At 31.6% G+C, this 16,644-nt stretch overlaps 1 protein-coding gene across 1 annotated transcript in view; it reads right to left on the reverse strand.

Moving 5' to 3' along the window:
• Drd (drop dead) overlaps window positions 1–15,454 on the reverse strand; it is a 45,996-nt gene extending 30,542 nt beyond the window's left edge. The window contains exons 1-2 of the mRNA XM_026635443.2: window positions 15,119–15,454; window positions 4,513–4,721 (exon numbers count right to left, since the gene is read on the reverse strand). Coding sequence (XP_026491228.2) covers window positions 4,513–4,721; window positions 15,119–15,413 — 504 coding nt within the window. The 5' untranslated portion in view covers window positions 15,414–15,454. The remainder of the gene's footprint in view (window positions 1–4,512; window positions 4,722–15,118) is intronic.
• Window positions 15,455–16,644: the final 1,190 nt, after the last annotated feature.

The following is a 16,644-nucleotide window of genomic DNA, read 5'->3' on the forward strand; positions in this document are numbered from 1 at the left end:
TTAGTTTTGTTTTTTTTTACTTGGTGGTAGGGCTTTGTACAAGCCCGTCTGGGTAGGAACCACCCACTCATCAGATATTCTACCGCCAAACAACAGTAATTAGTATTGTTGTGTTTCGGTTTGAAATGTGAGTGAGCCAGTGTAACTACAGGCACAAAATACATAACATCTTAGTTCCCAAGGTTGGTGGCGTATTGGCGATGTAAGCGATGTATGGCGATGGCTAATATTTCTTACAGCGCATTGTCTATGGGCGTCGGTGACCACTTACTGTCAGGTGGCCCATATGCTCGTCCGCCAACCTATGACATAAAAAAAAGGTTAAGAAGAGCAGTGTTTTGCCTAGCAGCGGGACATTTTTCACAGTATGAAAATCATGTCTTATATACATTTACATATACTTACATACATATATATATACATATACATAATCATAATCAGCCTGTAAATTTCCCACTGCTGGGCTAAGGCCTCCTCTCCCGTTGAGGAGAAGGTATGGAGCATATTCCACCACGCTGCTCCAATGCGGGTTGGTGGAATACACATGTGGCAGAATTTCGTTGAAATTACACACATGCAGGTTTCCTCACGATGTTTTCCTTCACCGCCGAGCACGAGATGAATTATAAACACAAATTAAGCACATGAAAATTCAGTGGTGCCTGCCTGGGTTTGAACCCGAAATCATCGGTTAAGATGCACGCGTTCTAACCACTGGGCTATATACATATACATATATATAAGCTTAATTTAAATGACTCGATAATATAATGTGTGATAAACTCGCGGATAACAGCTGTAAAGAAACATGTGTTTTGATAATTTAGATAGACGAAGTGCCGTATAATATATAATTTAGACGTAACGTCTGAATACAGTCTTATTTGACGTTCGTAATGTGGCTTTCATAATGATTTAAGCCCCGATTACCTCGAATATTTTATAATTATAAACACAATTACATTAAATGTTATAATTGAGTGTCTATTTTCATTAACGTAGTTATATTATTAAATTGTTTGCCTTTGTAAGCTTATAACTTTGTAATTTAATTGGTAACTACTAAGTTTATTGCTGGTTCTTCTGGATGGAACAAAACTTCTATATTCAGAATTAGTGGAAAATTAACGTTTTACTAATTATTCAGGATTATTTACAAGGTTCTAAATTGATTTGAATATTATTTATTATAAATGAATATATACTTAATTTAATGAAGCCTTCTGCACTACTACTCCAAGGTTCAAGTGTTTCAACAGCAAATGGGACAAAAAAAATTATAAGTATAGCACCTAGCCTTATTGCCTGCACTGGTGACAGGAGGGCTGGTTCGTTTTTAGGCCAGAGGATCGGAATTGCGATTCAACGGGGAAATGCTGCTAGCATTATTACCATCAATCTACGCGGACAAGATTTATACAGTCTAGTCAAGATAAGTCTTGACTAGACTGTATATTACAACTATTTTTAATTGATATTTGTATATATTTAAGGACACTATGTTAATATTTTTTATGTAAATGACATACTTTCTTTTTGAAAAAAATAATGATGTAAATAATTTAATAGAATACCTCGAAAAGAGAGAAGAGAGAGAGAGGAAAGACAGGGTAGGTTCTTACTCATTATTGGGACACTTTTTTCTATCGACCTTTGCTCTGAGAATCTAGCGCTTCACTACACAATAGATACCTACTTTTTCGTTTGGTACTGGCCCTTCTATCATTGAATAGATGTTTGAACTGAGCATTGAATTGAACTATTTTTGACGAAATGTTGTTATGTATTTATGTCTATTTCAATAAAGTATAATAGTAATTATATACAATTAAAATTATATATCCTGTATATTAATCAACGAATTCGACTTCCGTTTATTCATCACATGTCTAATCTTGAACTAATTAATATCTATTAATGATTTAAATTTATTAAATACAAATTGAATAGTAATTAAATGTATTAGTTGTCAAAGCTAAAAGTATTTGCGACATTTTCTTAGACAGACGAACACCGTGACCCGGAAGCTTATTGACTTTGCGGAGTCGGAAACTTGTAACAATTTTGTGTTTACTTCTTGTGTTTATACAATGTTTGTCAAGGTTTTTAAGAAAATATAATCTACATTATAATTTTGTTTTAAAACATCTTAAAAACGTCAAAAATACTATTGTAAGCCTATAAATTATTTTATATAAAATATTTATAAATAATCATTTAAGGTTGTATAGCTTTTAGCTATTGAGTTATATTCAATCACAGAATTATATAAATGTGATGAATACTTTTTGGTTTGACATTTTTATAATAAAAGTAGAAGAAGAATATTTTTGAATTTGACATGGGAATTGTTAATCTGGGTTGAAAAGCGGAAGATAATGGATGATTGTAACAAATACTAGAAAAATAAATATGGTAAACTATATTAAATATTGTTAATTATTTGACTTAACTTCACTAATCATCAAAAAAAAAAACGCTTATAGGAATACTTTATATCTCCTTCGCCTAACACGCTAAATAGTCTATACTAATATTATATAAAAAAAAAGCCGAGATGGCCCAGTGGTTAGGACGCGTGCATCTTAACCGATGATTTCGGGTTCAAACCCAGGTAAGCACTACTGAATTTTCATGTGCTTAATTTGTGTTTAAAATTCATCTCGTGTTCGGCGGTGAAGGAAAACATCGCGAGGAAACCTGCATGTGTCTAATTTCAATGAAATTCTGCCACATGTGTATTCCACGAACCCGTATTGGAGTAGCATGAATATGCTTCAAACCTCCTCGATGGGAGAGGAGGCCATAGTTCAGCAGTGGGAAATTTACAGGCTGTTAACGTAATGTAATGTAGTATTATAAATGTGAAAGTAACTCTATCTGTATGTTTTCCTCTCACGCTCAAACAAATGAACCGAATTTGATGAAATTTGGTATGAAACTTTGACGATTGAGCCTACTTGACTATAACGGGGACGAAACCGCGGGCGACATCTACTACCTCATAAACCATGGAGATCAAGTCATAAAATTAGCCAATCGTTATTAAATACGTCAATAGTTCTAATAAATTTGATATATGACGTCATAGATAAAACAATTATGACAAAGCGACTATTATTGTTGGACGTAAATAAGCCGTATGAGCTATTGGAGTGCACTGCACATTTGAATTGCTTGTTTAATGTATGTACCGTCCAAATATGTACGCTTCGGGTTGCCAAGAGCGTTACAAAGAATTGTAGTCATAACTCGACTACACCGAAAACAGGAAGGGTTATGTTTTTGAAATGTTTAATTCGTGTACTTCACTTCATTTCAGCCGAGATGTCTCAGTGGTAAGAATACCTTAATCATATCCGGAGATTGCGGGTTCAAGTCCGGGCAAGCATCCCTGAATTTTAAAATAGAAAATCTTTACATTAAAGCTTGAAGTTTAATATATAAGAAAATTATTAAAATTAATCTTGTCTATAAAAAAATATTGAGTCTTGTATATTATAATTTAGTAGTAGGTATAGTGAATCTTTAATTAAATTGTTCAAACTATAAATTGATAATAATTATGTTCGCGACAAATACTCGTACTTTCTTAATAGTAGTCACTGACGAATTACATATTATTTAAAGTGAATTACATATTTAAAGTGTGTACGTATGTTATTTAATTTTGAAATATAGCATAGCTGAAACTTTTAGTCTTTTAGTTAATATATATACTTAGCATATTTATAAACTATGGAATCATTTCATTTATATATATAAGCACTATATAATATATAGTTTACAATGTGCACGGTTGGTATACAATTGCAATAATATCATACATAATGTTTCAAGACATATACCCTATAATAACGCACTTGTGAAATACGTTTCGAAGCAATCAGTGTTTCAGTTGAATTAAGATGGAAATTGTATTGCACTTTGATCGTAGTTAAGCTAACTTTTGCTCCATCGCAGCCAATAAGACCGTTTGAGTTTATTTACTAACAACCAATTTAAATTTAGAATAGATATATATGTAAAGATGGATGTTGACAAATTTCTTTGTGGTCAATTGACTTCGTTACCGTTTTACATTTTACTTTGCCCTTCTATGTATTTTAGATCACTTGTATGCAAAAGATCCGATTATTACAACGTGATGGAGCGTAACACATATAACAAATTGGTATAAATATCCGAATTGTATCCGAAATCCGATCGAGTAGAAAATTTAAACTGTTGTTGTTGAAACGTAAAGGTTAAGGTTGTACATCGTAAACGATGCACGCGAGTCGTATTTGATAATTATTATTTACGTAAAAATAAATGAAAACCTTTTAGGAGTTTGTAAAGATTTTGGGGAACTTTTTATTTTAATACCGTCTATTAAATTTATACCTATTTAAACGCTTCGTATGCCATTCTTCTATTGAAGCTGTCCATAGCTATATTCCAATATATACATGATTTTTATTTCAGTTTTATTATTAGTTTGAATATTATTTTAGTTAAAAATTAACTTACATCTGTGACGTTGCTTCTTAAATAATGCCCGCTATGTACTAAGTAGTCCAACTGTTGCCCCTTTTCACCCCCAATGCTGACTTGTAAGGACGCCAGACAATATTTGCCTCGGACCGCGCCGTCGATACCCAAACATTCGTCGAAGTCGCCATATTGGTTGCCATTTCCACTCAGTATACCGGACGGTGGTTTCGCCGTCGCATCGAACACTGGAACAAACATTGGTAATGTGATTATCGAAACTACGACAAAGTTGTCTATTTTAATCTAAACTTGCTTTGTTGTCTCGTTACGAGATGACTCGACAAAAGCGCTCTCAGAAGATTACAAGTCAATCTTGTCTCTGAACTACATATGGCAAACTTTCGGACGTGATTCTGGTGAAAAATCCGATTGAAATACTGTTATTGTGGTACTATATTTACATACAAACGTACTTAGCAGTGTGTTTGTATATTTAATTGTTTTAACATTATTAAAACTGATAAATATAAATAAAAAAAATTGTTTAAATGCCTTCTTGATTCAGTTATTTGTTTAATGGGTACAAATCTGTAATACTTTGTGGTGCGCGTGTGGTGTGGTAAAGTAAAGTTTTATCGGAGTACTTCCGATAAGGCGTTCGGATCGTACCCGGTAGTTCTCTGATTAGAAGAGTGGACCGTGAAACTCTAAGGCACAAGCTAACTACGTAGCCTACGATGATAGTATTGAAGTTTGTTTGATCACATTTTTAATTATTAGTAAAATTATTATTTTTTTGTTAATAATTGTGCGTTAAAAATATGTTAATAAAGTTATTAGTATAAATAAAGTGTTAAAATTAACATACGGTATTTACATAGAAATTATTTAAAGAAAAAAATATGAAGGACAAACATCGAATATATGCCAAAATAATTTAATCGGAAAAGTGAAAATCCTGGAAGGACTTTTATACTGTTTATTATTGGTTTAAATATTAATTTTTCCTTATAGAAATGTTTATGTAGAGTTTAATATGGTATGTACAAGTATCTTCCTCATGATCAAAATCAAAATATACTTTATTAAAGTTTTATAAGCACTTTTGAATAGACGTTTTACAGAATGTATTAAACAAAAAGCTACGATGGACTCTCTACTCGACTCTACTCGGACTACTCGTTCGGATTGCTTATTCAGTAGTTATCCTTATCCGACATTTGAAATACAATGTTATGTCCAGTCAAATAGAATTTAATTGATACAGTACTATATCCTGCCAAAACCCAACAAGTACCAAATCCACGATTTTTTATCCTATATAATTTTTAAATAATACATATATTCCTAAATTAAAATCGTTTATTTGTTTTTATTTTTTAACTTTGACTATTGGCAACATAAAAAACATTTGTGGAATTTTATTCTAAAATCAAATACTTTGCCTCAGAATGGAATCGGAAACTTGGCATTATAAGCTTATCCCGACTTCTTGTGATACAATGATTATAATTGATTCTATGAAAATAATCACTGTCATTGTGAATATACGTAACATTGTTGTATATGTGATGATGATGACCAATAAAAAATTAACATAATTATATTTATTGAAACTAGAATAAACTAGACGAATATTAGGAATCAATGGTCACATGCATGTGACCGCAGAACTCCTCCAAAATCTATATGAAGGTTACGGTCAGACGCCCCATAGCGATCGCTACTTTTTAATGTCAGCCGATAACATTGAAACTCGTTATGTCAAATCGTTGCAGAAATGGCGGCGACCGGTGAATGCTTAATGTACGATCCGACTGACATTGCCTTGATTTGAGTCCGTCTGCTGTGCGTCGAATAAAATTTTAGATGCACATTGCATACGTTCGACTTTAATAGAATTACATAACGATTTTTTGTTTATCTATACGAGCTTAATCCCGCGGTTTTACTCGAGTGAATAATAGTGAGTATTGTTTTGATAACTTAAAGCAAATAGCCATAACAATTATTTTTAAAAAAAAATCTTTATTTAAATATATATCAATTATGGTACAATTAAATTAATCATATTGCACAAAAAGCTCTACGAATTGTAGTAGTAATAAAGTAGGAACTGCTGGAAAATGCTATTTAACTATGGTCAGATCTTTGCATCGCAGGTTAAAATTTCATTGTACATTTTTCCCGGTGGTTTTCTTCACTATTAAGGACGAGAATATCATAAAAAAACAAATAATCACACGCAAACTTTATAGTGTTTCGCCCGATTTGATGAGATCGACTATTAACCTACTGGGCCATCAGTAAGAATCTTCTTACTCGAATTTCATTGAAAGTAAATAACTAGAAAATAAGTTGACAATCACGATGATTATTGATGTTTAATAATACTTTTATATAATTATACGTGATGAATTTTTTAGTCTGCCCACAAAAATCTATCACAATGTATATAATAAACTATTGAATTCTTGTAACTACAGCAACAATAAAAATGATTACCAATTAATATCGTTACAGTAATAAATAAATGTTTTATTTTTTTAATATTACGTTAATTATAAACATGTAGATGTATTCTTGTCCTATCCTAATTATTTATATATAAGAAAAAATAACTCAATAAAAATATTGACGCTGTACTTGTAATCAGTTTGTTGAAAACAATCATAGTATTATTCATGAGGACCATGAATAATAATTGAAGACAATGTACAGATTAAATAATATAAATTCACCGCGATTTCATTGTTTGACAGATAATTTGTCGTGAATATAAATGATGCTGTAGTATTTAACACAGATAATAACAAGATTATATTAATTATTATTATATTTATGTCAATATTTTAAATTTTAGTGTTTAACCGTTTATTTAAATCTTTGTAAGAAACAAAATGACCCTCGATGATCTGATACTTAAGCCCTCTCCAATCATTTTTTACTTGAATTTGTCTTCCAAATTTCTTAAAGTAAATAATCGATTTATTTTATAAATGTTAATATTAATTATATGATCCTTAAAGTATCCGCCTGTAAATGCCCTACTGCTGGGCTACGGCCTCGTCTCCATTTTTAAGGTGAGGGTTTGGAGCCTACTCCACACTGCTGCAATGCGGATTTCCACAAATGTGGTAGAATTTCATCGAAATTCGAACACACACAAATTAAGCACATGACAATTCAGTGGTGCTTTCCTGGGTTTGAACCCTCAATCATCGGTTAATATGCACGCGTTCTAACCACTGGGCCACCTCAGCTCACTATGACATTTAACAATCATATAGTACGGTCAAGTCGTTATGAGTTTGACTCAAATTTGTTGCAAAAAATCATGTAATTTGTAACTGAATAGTTATTATTATTTACGAAGACGAGCACCCACATAAAATTAATTAAATTTTAATAAAATAAACTTAAACAAAATTTGATTTGTATTTATCTTGTAAGTCGTTTCTAGTGATTTCTTGATAAATGGTTTCTCGATAAATGTCAAATCGGAACATTAAATAAAAAAAAATAAAACAATTTAAGTTACTTCCTTATTAGTTAAATTATTCATCTTACAAAATAGACGTAGGTATGTTATGATTCACAAATTACAGTATAAAACTATTTTTAGCTATAGATATTTCAAATCACATAAATTTGTTATTATTTAAAATGTTTACTATTAAAAAAACTAGTTCGACTCGATTATTTAGTCAACAACTACTGAATCACAATATATTGTTTGTTATTGATTTTTTAATTTAGGTGGGAAATACGCGTCATAAAAATTACAATAAACCCTATGTATGGTATTCGAAGTATGTAAAAATATATTTATAGATTTAATAATGATTATTTCTCGTCGTATTGCTTTTCCAATTAGATTATTTTTATGTGATGCTATTGGCATCCCTTGAGGGCGAGAGTTTGTATGACGTGACAGTAAACGGCATGTCGCTGTCTTATACCGTCTCCTCTTCCTCCTCCTCCTCCTCCTAACTCCTCTTCGTCGTCTATCGCTACGACCTTGTATTTTATTACCGAAAATATGTATTAATTTATTGTAATCGATATTTATTTATGTCTTTAGTTATAAAGTCTATCAAAAAAACATGAATCACGTTGATGTTTATACGTTTTTGATACTTTTCTAACAAGATTTTTTTTTATTTGTTTAAGTAAACAGTTTTTCAGTAGTGAAATCCCTGATTCCGGTGTTACAGAGGTCAGAATTTTTATGTTATATTTTAAAACGATGTTATTTTTTGGTATTTCATATTTTGCGTAACTTGCAAACAAAACCGCGAAATCATCAAGTATGCGAAGGTGATTTGTAATCAGGAGGCGTGGCTGCCGGTGTCGATGACCCTAACACTAGACATTATATTTCTGTTATATTTAATATTTTTCCTTAGTCAGTCATACTTTACGTAAACATAAATTGAAATGACTGCAATGTATATAAATGACAAAAATGTGTCTCGTTGGTCTAACGGCTGCGGCTGCAGATTAGGCAGGTTCTGTTGGAATCGTCCGGTCGATAAAAAGTTATGGGGATTTTCGGTCATGGAAAGCTTAATACTTTGAGTCGACTATGAGTTGAGGGAATAGAGAGTGCATCTGTGTTTGTGCACACACACATATATATATTTTTTATTTTTGTATCAGAAATATTACTCTAAACATTATATTTATCTCTAACATCCGACTCGTATGAAATTTCTGCAGTCAAATTCGACCTTGGTATTTTACTCGACCAAATGTTACCTCAAATACTGTTACATATGTTATTATATAGTGTAATTATATACATACTATATGTTACAAATTTTGCAAGCGATTTTTAAACCAGCTTGCATTGAACTGGAATTTAGGATGAACATGAATTTTGATATTTGTCTCATTATAAACTCACCAAATAGAGGCATGTTTTAATTTGATTTTCGCCGTTAATTTTTCAACTACCAAATAATGGGCAAGAGAAAAGAGAAATTACTTCATTACTTCACTTTGTGAAAGATAGCATTTCAATTTGATTTATTATTATGACAATCTTTTAGTAAATAAAATCTTGGTAAATAAGGAAGCATATAAGAAACTATTTCTCATTAGTTTGTCGACGTTGATAATAGAAAAATGAAATGTGTTATGTTTTGAATAATTTTTCAAAATTAGAAATATTACACAATCAACATAACATAAATAACATACATTGAATTCGCATGTGTTTTTTTTATTAATATTATACCAGAAGCGGATTCAAATGCCACCTATCCCAAATTTTTGTATAATCATATCTTCGTTTATTTTTGTCTCGAATTAACTTCCGGATCATCAATCCAAGGTAAAAACTCCATTGAGTATGAATAGGAAATAAATTATTTTTAAAAATAGCGTTCAATTATATTTTAGATTATAAGCTGTTGATAATTTTTTTTAAATTTTTTTTATGTAAACGAATAAATTCGAAAGTAACTCTGTCTGTCTGTTGCTTTTTCCCGGCCAAGCCACTGAACCGAATTTGATGAAATTTAATATCAAGCAAGCTTGAACTCCAAGGTATTGATATATACAGGGTTATTGGTTATTCGAGGTATTCCGTTAGGAGGTGATAGGGGTGACTATTTGCGATAATTTTAACCCCCATATGCACGATACAAAAGTGAACCATTTTTGAGTTATCGCGTTTTTTAGATTTCAAAATAAGTCAAAAATGCAACTTCAAAAATTTATTAAAAAAAAAGTATCAATTAAAATCTACTTTTTTTCTTCTGATTTATAAAAACGATTAAACACTGGATACTTTTCAATATTTAAACAATAATTATCGGTCCAAATTTAAAAATGCGAGACGGAAAACGATATTATTTCAATATTTTTTTTATTTTTTTCCCTCAAATATGCCTGAAAAACAAAAAAAAACATTATGAAACTTGTTCTGCAGATTATTTCAAAAACATAATTATTTACTTAGCGTTTCGAAAATGTATAAAAACTAGGAATTTATTTCAAAGCAACCGAAATAAAATGATCAGAAAGGACGCTGGTGGAAATTCGTATTCGAACATGACCGAATTCGTATTAAATGTCGCTCTTTAATATGGTAACGAAGTACCTTTCAAGTTTGTCCGTTTTTATGTTACAGTTAAACTAAATCCGAAATACACTTAGAATAAATTTTGAGCTGATTAAGGCTCGTGAGACAGACACAATTCAAGTGTACATGATTTAATAGTCGTTTTTAAGACCTGAATTTTGTAAATGACTGTTTGCGTTTGTCCTCGAATTCTTAAACATGTAATAGAACATTTATTTTCGCATACACTGTATTTAAACTAAATAGCCAGTCAAAGTGATCATGACATCAAATTTTGTAGTATGTTTTAGTATAGTTTTCGCCCGCGTGGAGGGGGCCATGACAAATAAACTCTGTTATTTGTAATATAAGTTAGGATATATATGTATTTGAAATTTAATTTAATGTTTTAAAAACTAAAGTCGATTTGGCAGATAATAATTTTTTGTTTAAAATTTGATGTTTGTGAATTTGTTTTAAATAAACAGATTTATACACCGTTGGAGCGATCACCATGAATATCGGAACATATATATTATATATATATATATATATATATATATATGTTTTCCTCATGAAAACGTTTTGTGTACTATTCACTTGTATACATATATATATTTACTCAAAACCCTTATTCGCCTTAACTATTCTTTTAATAAAACTAATCTAATTAAACCCATGCATTTTTTCCAGAAGTGGAGTTTGGACCTAGAAGCTCGGAATTTGTTTTATAGACCGACTAGATCGACGCCACAGTAATTAAAGCTATTCTGCAAGCAAAATATTATTATACCAAGATTCTATTAATTTATAGTGTATCTATTCAATCTCGATACAGTGAAATATAAATACTATGTAAATTTTATAAATGCATGATAAATTAATTAAATATTTAATAAATATTTTTTCTGAATTTTGTCAGTTATATTAAAGACACAATTTTGTCTAACGTGTTATACTAAAACGTATGAGCTTGCTTAGAGTCTAGATAAACTAGTTTCTGCAAAGGTCGACTCCGATGTCCGGTCGATATGCACAAAGTCGTTTGTCACTTATTTGTTAACCTGTTTTTGTTATGGCTTATCGTCCTGGCAAGGGTTTGATTTTTAATTAAATACAGTATTATAATGTCTTTTATTAAATTATTTTATTAAAGCTGAAGAACTTCTTGGGATTGATATTAAGGGATAAATTAATCGTGCTAATAATATCGTCATATTATTATTGAGCCGAGATGGCCCAGTGGTTAGAACGCGTGCATCTTAACCGATGATATCGGGTTCAAACCCAGGCAGGCACCACTGAATTTACATGTGCTTAATTTGTTTGTAATTCATCTCGTGCTCGGCGGTGAAGGAAAACATCGTGAGGAAATCTGCATGTGTCTAATTTCAACGAAATTCTGCCACATGTGTATTCCACCAACCCGGATTGGAGCAGCGTGGTGGAATATGCTCCATACCTTCTCCTCAACGGGAGAGGAGGCCTTAGCCCAGCAGTGGGAAATTTACAGGCTGATTATGTATGTATGTATGAATATTATTAAAATGAGTGATGAGGGATCTATGTTAGACATATAAACATTATAAATGTAGTTTTAAGATTTAATTTTAATTAGTACTCACGTAACTCTTTTAAAAGAATCTTTGCAAGCCATTTTCATTTATATATTTGCAACATTCGATAGGTCAGTAAGTCGTCTTTTGCAAAATTACAAAAACCATATATTATAATCAATAGAGCTACTCTATTAAAACAGACTCGACACTCACCGCTAAAATCGATTGTGAGATGTTAGATAGTGATATGAATATGATAGTTTATAATTCATCTCGTACTCGGCAGTGATGGAAAACATCATGAGGAAACCTGCATGTGTCTAATTTCAACGAAATTTTGCCACATGTGTATTCCACCAATCCGCATTGGAGCAGCGTGGTGGATTATGCTCCAAATCTTCTCCTCAAAGGGAGAGGAGGCTATAACCCAGCAGAAGGAAACTTACAGACTGTTAATGTAAAATGTAAAAAAAACAAATACCTATACCACGTCTTTTTATCATCTAGATCAGTAGTTCCCAAACTTATTTTTCTCGTGGACCTATTGGCATGTGTCCGTAACCACAGTTTGAGAGAAACACTAAAATATGAACTACATTTAAATTTGTTTAATATTGGTGCTTTTAATTATATCCTTAGTAACCCTACGAGTATTTCAGCAATTAAAATCTATGAATTTGTTAGTGATTCTCTCAAACTGAGGACGAAAAAAAAAAGGTAGGTACCTTTGGCATCAAGTATTTATAGTGGTGATCAAGTTCATGTCTGAACAAGCATTAAGCATTGTCGGGCGGATAGCGCTTTGCAAGTTTGTACACGAAATTGTACGTAATATCGAATACCAAGTTTGGACATGTTACAGTCGCTTGCCTTATTAAAATATTATCTGCTTAGTTAGGTACTTAAAACAATGTAGGTAGGCCCTTATAAAAACTATGCTTACATTTTTGCTCTTTACTATCAAAAGCAGATAAATTTTCGTGGACCCCCATTAACATCTAATGGACTCCCATTTTTTATTCACGCCTACGTAGACCCCCAGCAAGTCTCCCGTGGACCCCTGGGCCACTGGACCACTTTGGGAATCACTGATCTAGATTATAATCTTTGTATTAAGTTATATGAAACATTTATCAATATTTTTTAAATATCTGCGTAATTTTAAATAAGTTTTATCAATAATAATATCACAACAGTACTTGCGTCAAAATAGCGTAGCCCCATAAGACGTTTTAAAACATTACACGAGTGAGATCCGGGGTGAGTTCTTCAAATTGTGTCATACAATGTATTAATAATAAACGATCTAGAATTGTTTAGAATGGGACCATATTTTATTTCTTTATGGCTATTACAAGATACAAGACTGCGTTAATAACCGGCTGGTGATGGACGAGTTTTACAACGGGATACGAACATTAAGGATGGTATTGAGGAGGTGAAAAATGTAATGTTTTACTGCTTCTTTGAAATTCTCATAAATTATCATAATTAAATTCAACAGTTGTCTATAATAAATCGAACTGATGTGGATAGAAGATGTGGGTCGCGGATTCAAATCTACAACGTACTGTACAGAATTTTTAGACTTTTAATTTGTGGTATTTGATGAAGGATAACATTGTGAGGGAACGCATGTGTAGCATGAAATTCATTGGTATGATTTGTATTTATCAAACCGTATCGGAGTCGAGTAGTGGAATTTGTTTAATAATTTAATTATATTCTTTAATCCTTGACTTGATGGTAGGGCTTTGAGGAAGCTCATCTGGGTAGGTAGCATCCACTCATCTTTATAATATTCTACGTTCAAGAAGCAATACCCGGTATAGTATGTTTCGGCTTAGAGGTTGAGTGAGCGAAGTTTGGTGCCAATCCAGTCAAGGTGATTGAAGTATTGGCAATGGTGACCATTTACCATCACATCGGTCGGTCTACCAAAATACTACATTAAAAAAAAATCTTCTCTTTAAGATAAGGGCAGGCTCAGTAATATGATATGAACAGGCTGTGAACTTTTTAAATATAATTAGTTTTAGGTCTTCAACGATTCGACAGCCGAGCCAATGCTCTCAAGGAGATGTATAGAAATTAGACAAAGATTTTTGTGGTTAATTTTTTTTTAAATTTACTAATAAATGAGAAAGTAACTCAGTCTGTCTATCTGTTTATCTGCCTTCTGTTTCTCTTTCCAAACCATTGAACCAATTTACATAAAATTTATTTTTAAGCAAGTTTGAGCACCAAGGAAGAACAAGGGTTATTTTTTTCTGGTTAGATCCTTATGACCAACCCTTAAAATACGATTAAAGCTACGTGTGAAATTAATAATCTATCCTTTTTCTCTTCTATTTGACAATGGCTTTTGTAGCAGATGAGCTTATTCTAATAAAAAAATTGGAAGCGAATAATTATATGCTATAAAATTGATTACTATATGGTAAAGTTAAAAGAGAATATTTGACTTTAATGAAAATAATAATAAAATTATTGTACCACTGTTTGAGAATATGTGTAAAAAAAAAGTATTACTTTTTAGATAGTACGAAAATAATATATTTAAAGCATGTGTATTTGTAACGATGGGTTACTTATGTATGAATTTTGATGGAATTCATATTGAATATAATTATATATAAGTTCCTGGTATTACGTTAATTTCAATTAATTAAAGTTCTTTTTTACTTTATAGTATTTATTAAGTTGCGGTGATTTAATTGAAAATAAATTAATTTGAATTATCAAAATTAATTTATTTATTGTAATACTTTTTAATTAGTCAAATTAAATTATATTATTCATAAACAATGCAATACAAATTAATCGAAGGTCGATCAGTCAGCCACAGTTAATGAAATAAACATTATTGACGTTTTAAGAAAAAAAAATTAAAAAAAAAAATCTTATCCTCTAATTACTATGTATATTGTTAATATTTAACTATTATTAATTTTTAATGACATATTTTAATTATGTTTAATTAATTATTGAAAAAAATATTAAAAATTATTACTTTTCAATGCCCAGAGTTCCAGTCGATCTAAACTGTCCAGGAACATCCTGCTGTCCCGTCGGCACTGGTCGCTCGTTCCATTAACAGGCACCATGATCCTCGGAAACTTATCCCACAAGTCCAGCAAATTGACCCTCGAACTCTCAAACGATTCATTATTAGCGGCAACTTTTAAAATCGTATTATTAAAAATGCTTTGCGAGAATATATTGTTATCACCGATCGTTAGTTCGATACACTCGCGGGCTGCGCACACGCAGACCAAGCAGAGCAGCACGCAAGTGCGCGCCGCCATGTTTCTGACAGCAATGATGCCGCGGAACCGGCGTCTAGAGTAAGTATAAAGATCACAAGCGCACTTGAACAATAACCCTATGACACTGACGTCTATCCGTAAAACACAATAGGGTTGGGTAATATTTTTTTTTACTACCTACTTATTTTGAATTTAGTGAAAAGTTTAATTATTTTTCCTGTCATTTTTTAATAAAAGTCAAATAGTGTAATTCCGCCTCCCTTCATCATTGTAAGACATACGGACTGAACCACTTGGTTAAGGGTGATAGTCGAATGCGTCGATCAAAGACACTGATTCATTGTTTCTGTTATCTTGATTACTTAATATATTAACTATTATTAAAGATATAATTTTTAACTGATTTTAAAAAAAGGAGGAGGTTATAAATTCCGTTGTATGTTTTTTCGTTTGTTACCACAAAACTCCATAATTCTATGAACCGATTTGGAAAATTGGTATTTTGTTTGGAAGGGTGGGGTATATGGGGTGGGTGGGGTTCCTGCTTTGGTACGATATAAATTTGAAGGAAAAAAATGAAGTCGTTCGTTTGATGTGAAAATTTTATACTATTTAACTTTATCAAAAATCATGGCAGCGTTTTTCCTGTTGGTAAGCGTTCACCAGTGCCCATAGACATCAGTGCTGTAAAAAAATTAAACATTCCTTGCATCGCCAATGCGCCACCGACCTTTGGAACTGAGATGTAATGTCCCTTGTGCCTCTAGTTACACTGCTCATTCACCCGTCAAACCGGAAAACATCAATATTAAGTAGGTGGTAGAATATGTGATGAGTGGGGGGTCAAGTAATATATAATGTTTTTATTTTTCAATGAAATCATAAAATTTTATTTGGTGACCGTTGAAATTATAAGATAACTACCTACTTCTACTTCTAGAGAGAATAATTGAATAGATCGTGCTAGAAGCGGACGGAATGGGTTTCCAAAGCTAAGCTTAAAATAAATACTATTTAAAAACATTTGCATTTAATAATGAGACTAGAACTTTATTTGATGAATAATTTCGTCAAAATATATTAGTCAAATATAATTAACGCATACGAACTGTGAATCATAATGGACTAATTAAAAGTCTTGACATTTTGTGTACTGCGTAGTGAGCTGGTTGTGATAACGTGTAAAATACATAATTAAAATAGTAGGAAGCATTCGATAAAAAAAAAGACGTATGCCTCATTAACCATGAGATACATCTTGACAATGTTT

This window comes from Vanessa tameamea, chromosome 3 (genome assembly GCF_037043105.1).
Source record: "Vanessa tameamea isolate UH-Manoa-2023 chromosome 3, ilVanTame1 primary haplotype, whole genome shotgun sequence".
NCBI lineage: Eukaryota > Metazoa > Arthropoda > Insecta > Lepidoptera > Nymphalidae > Vanessa > Vanessa tameamea.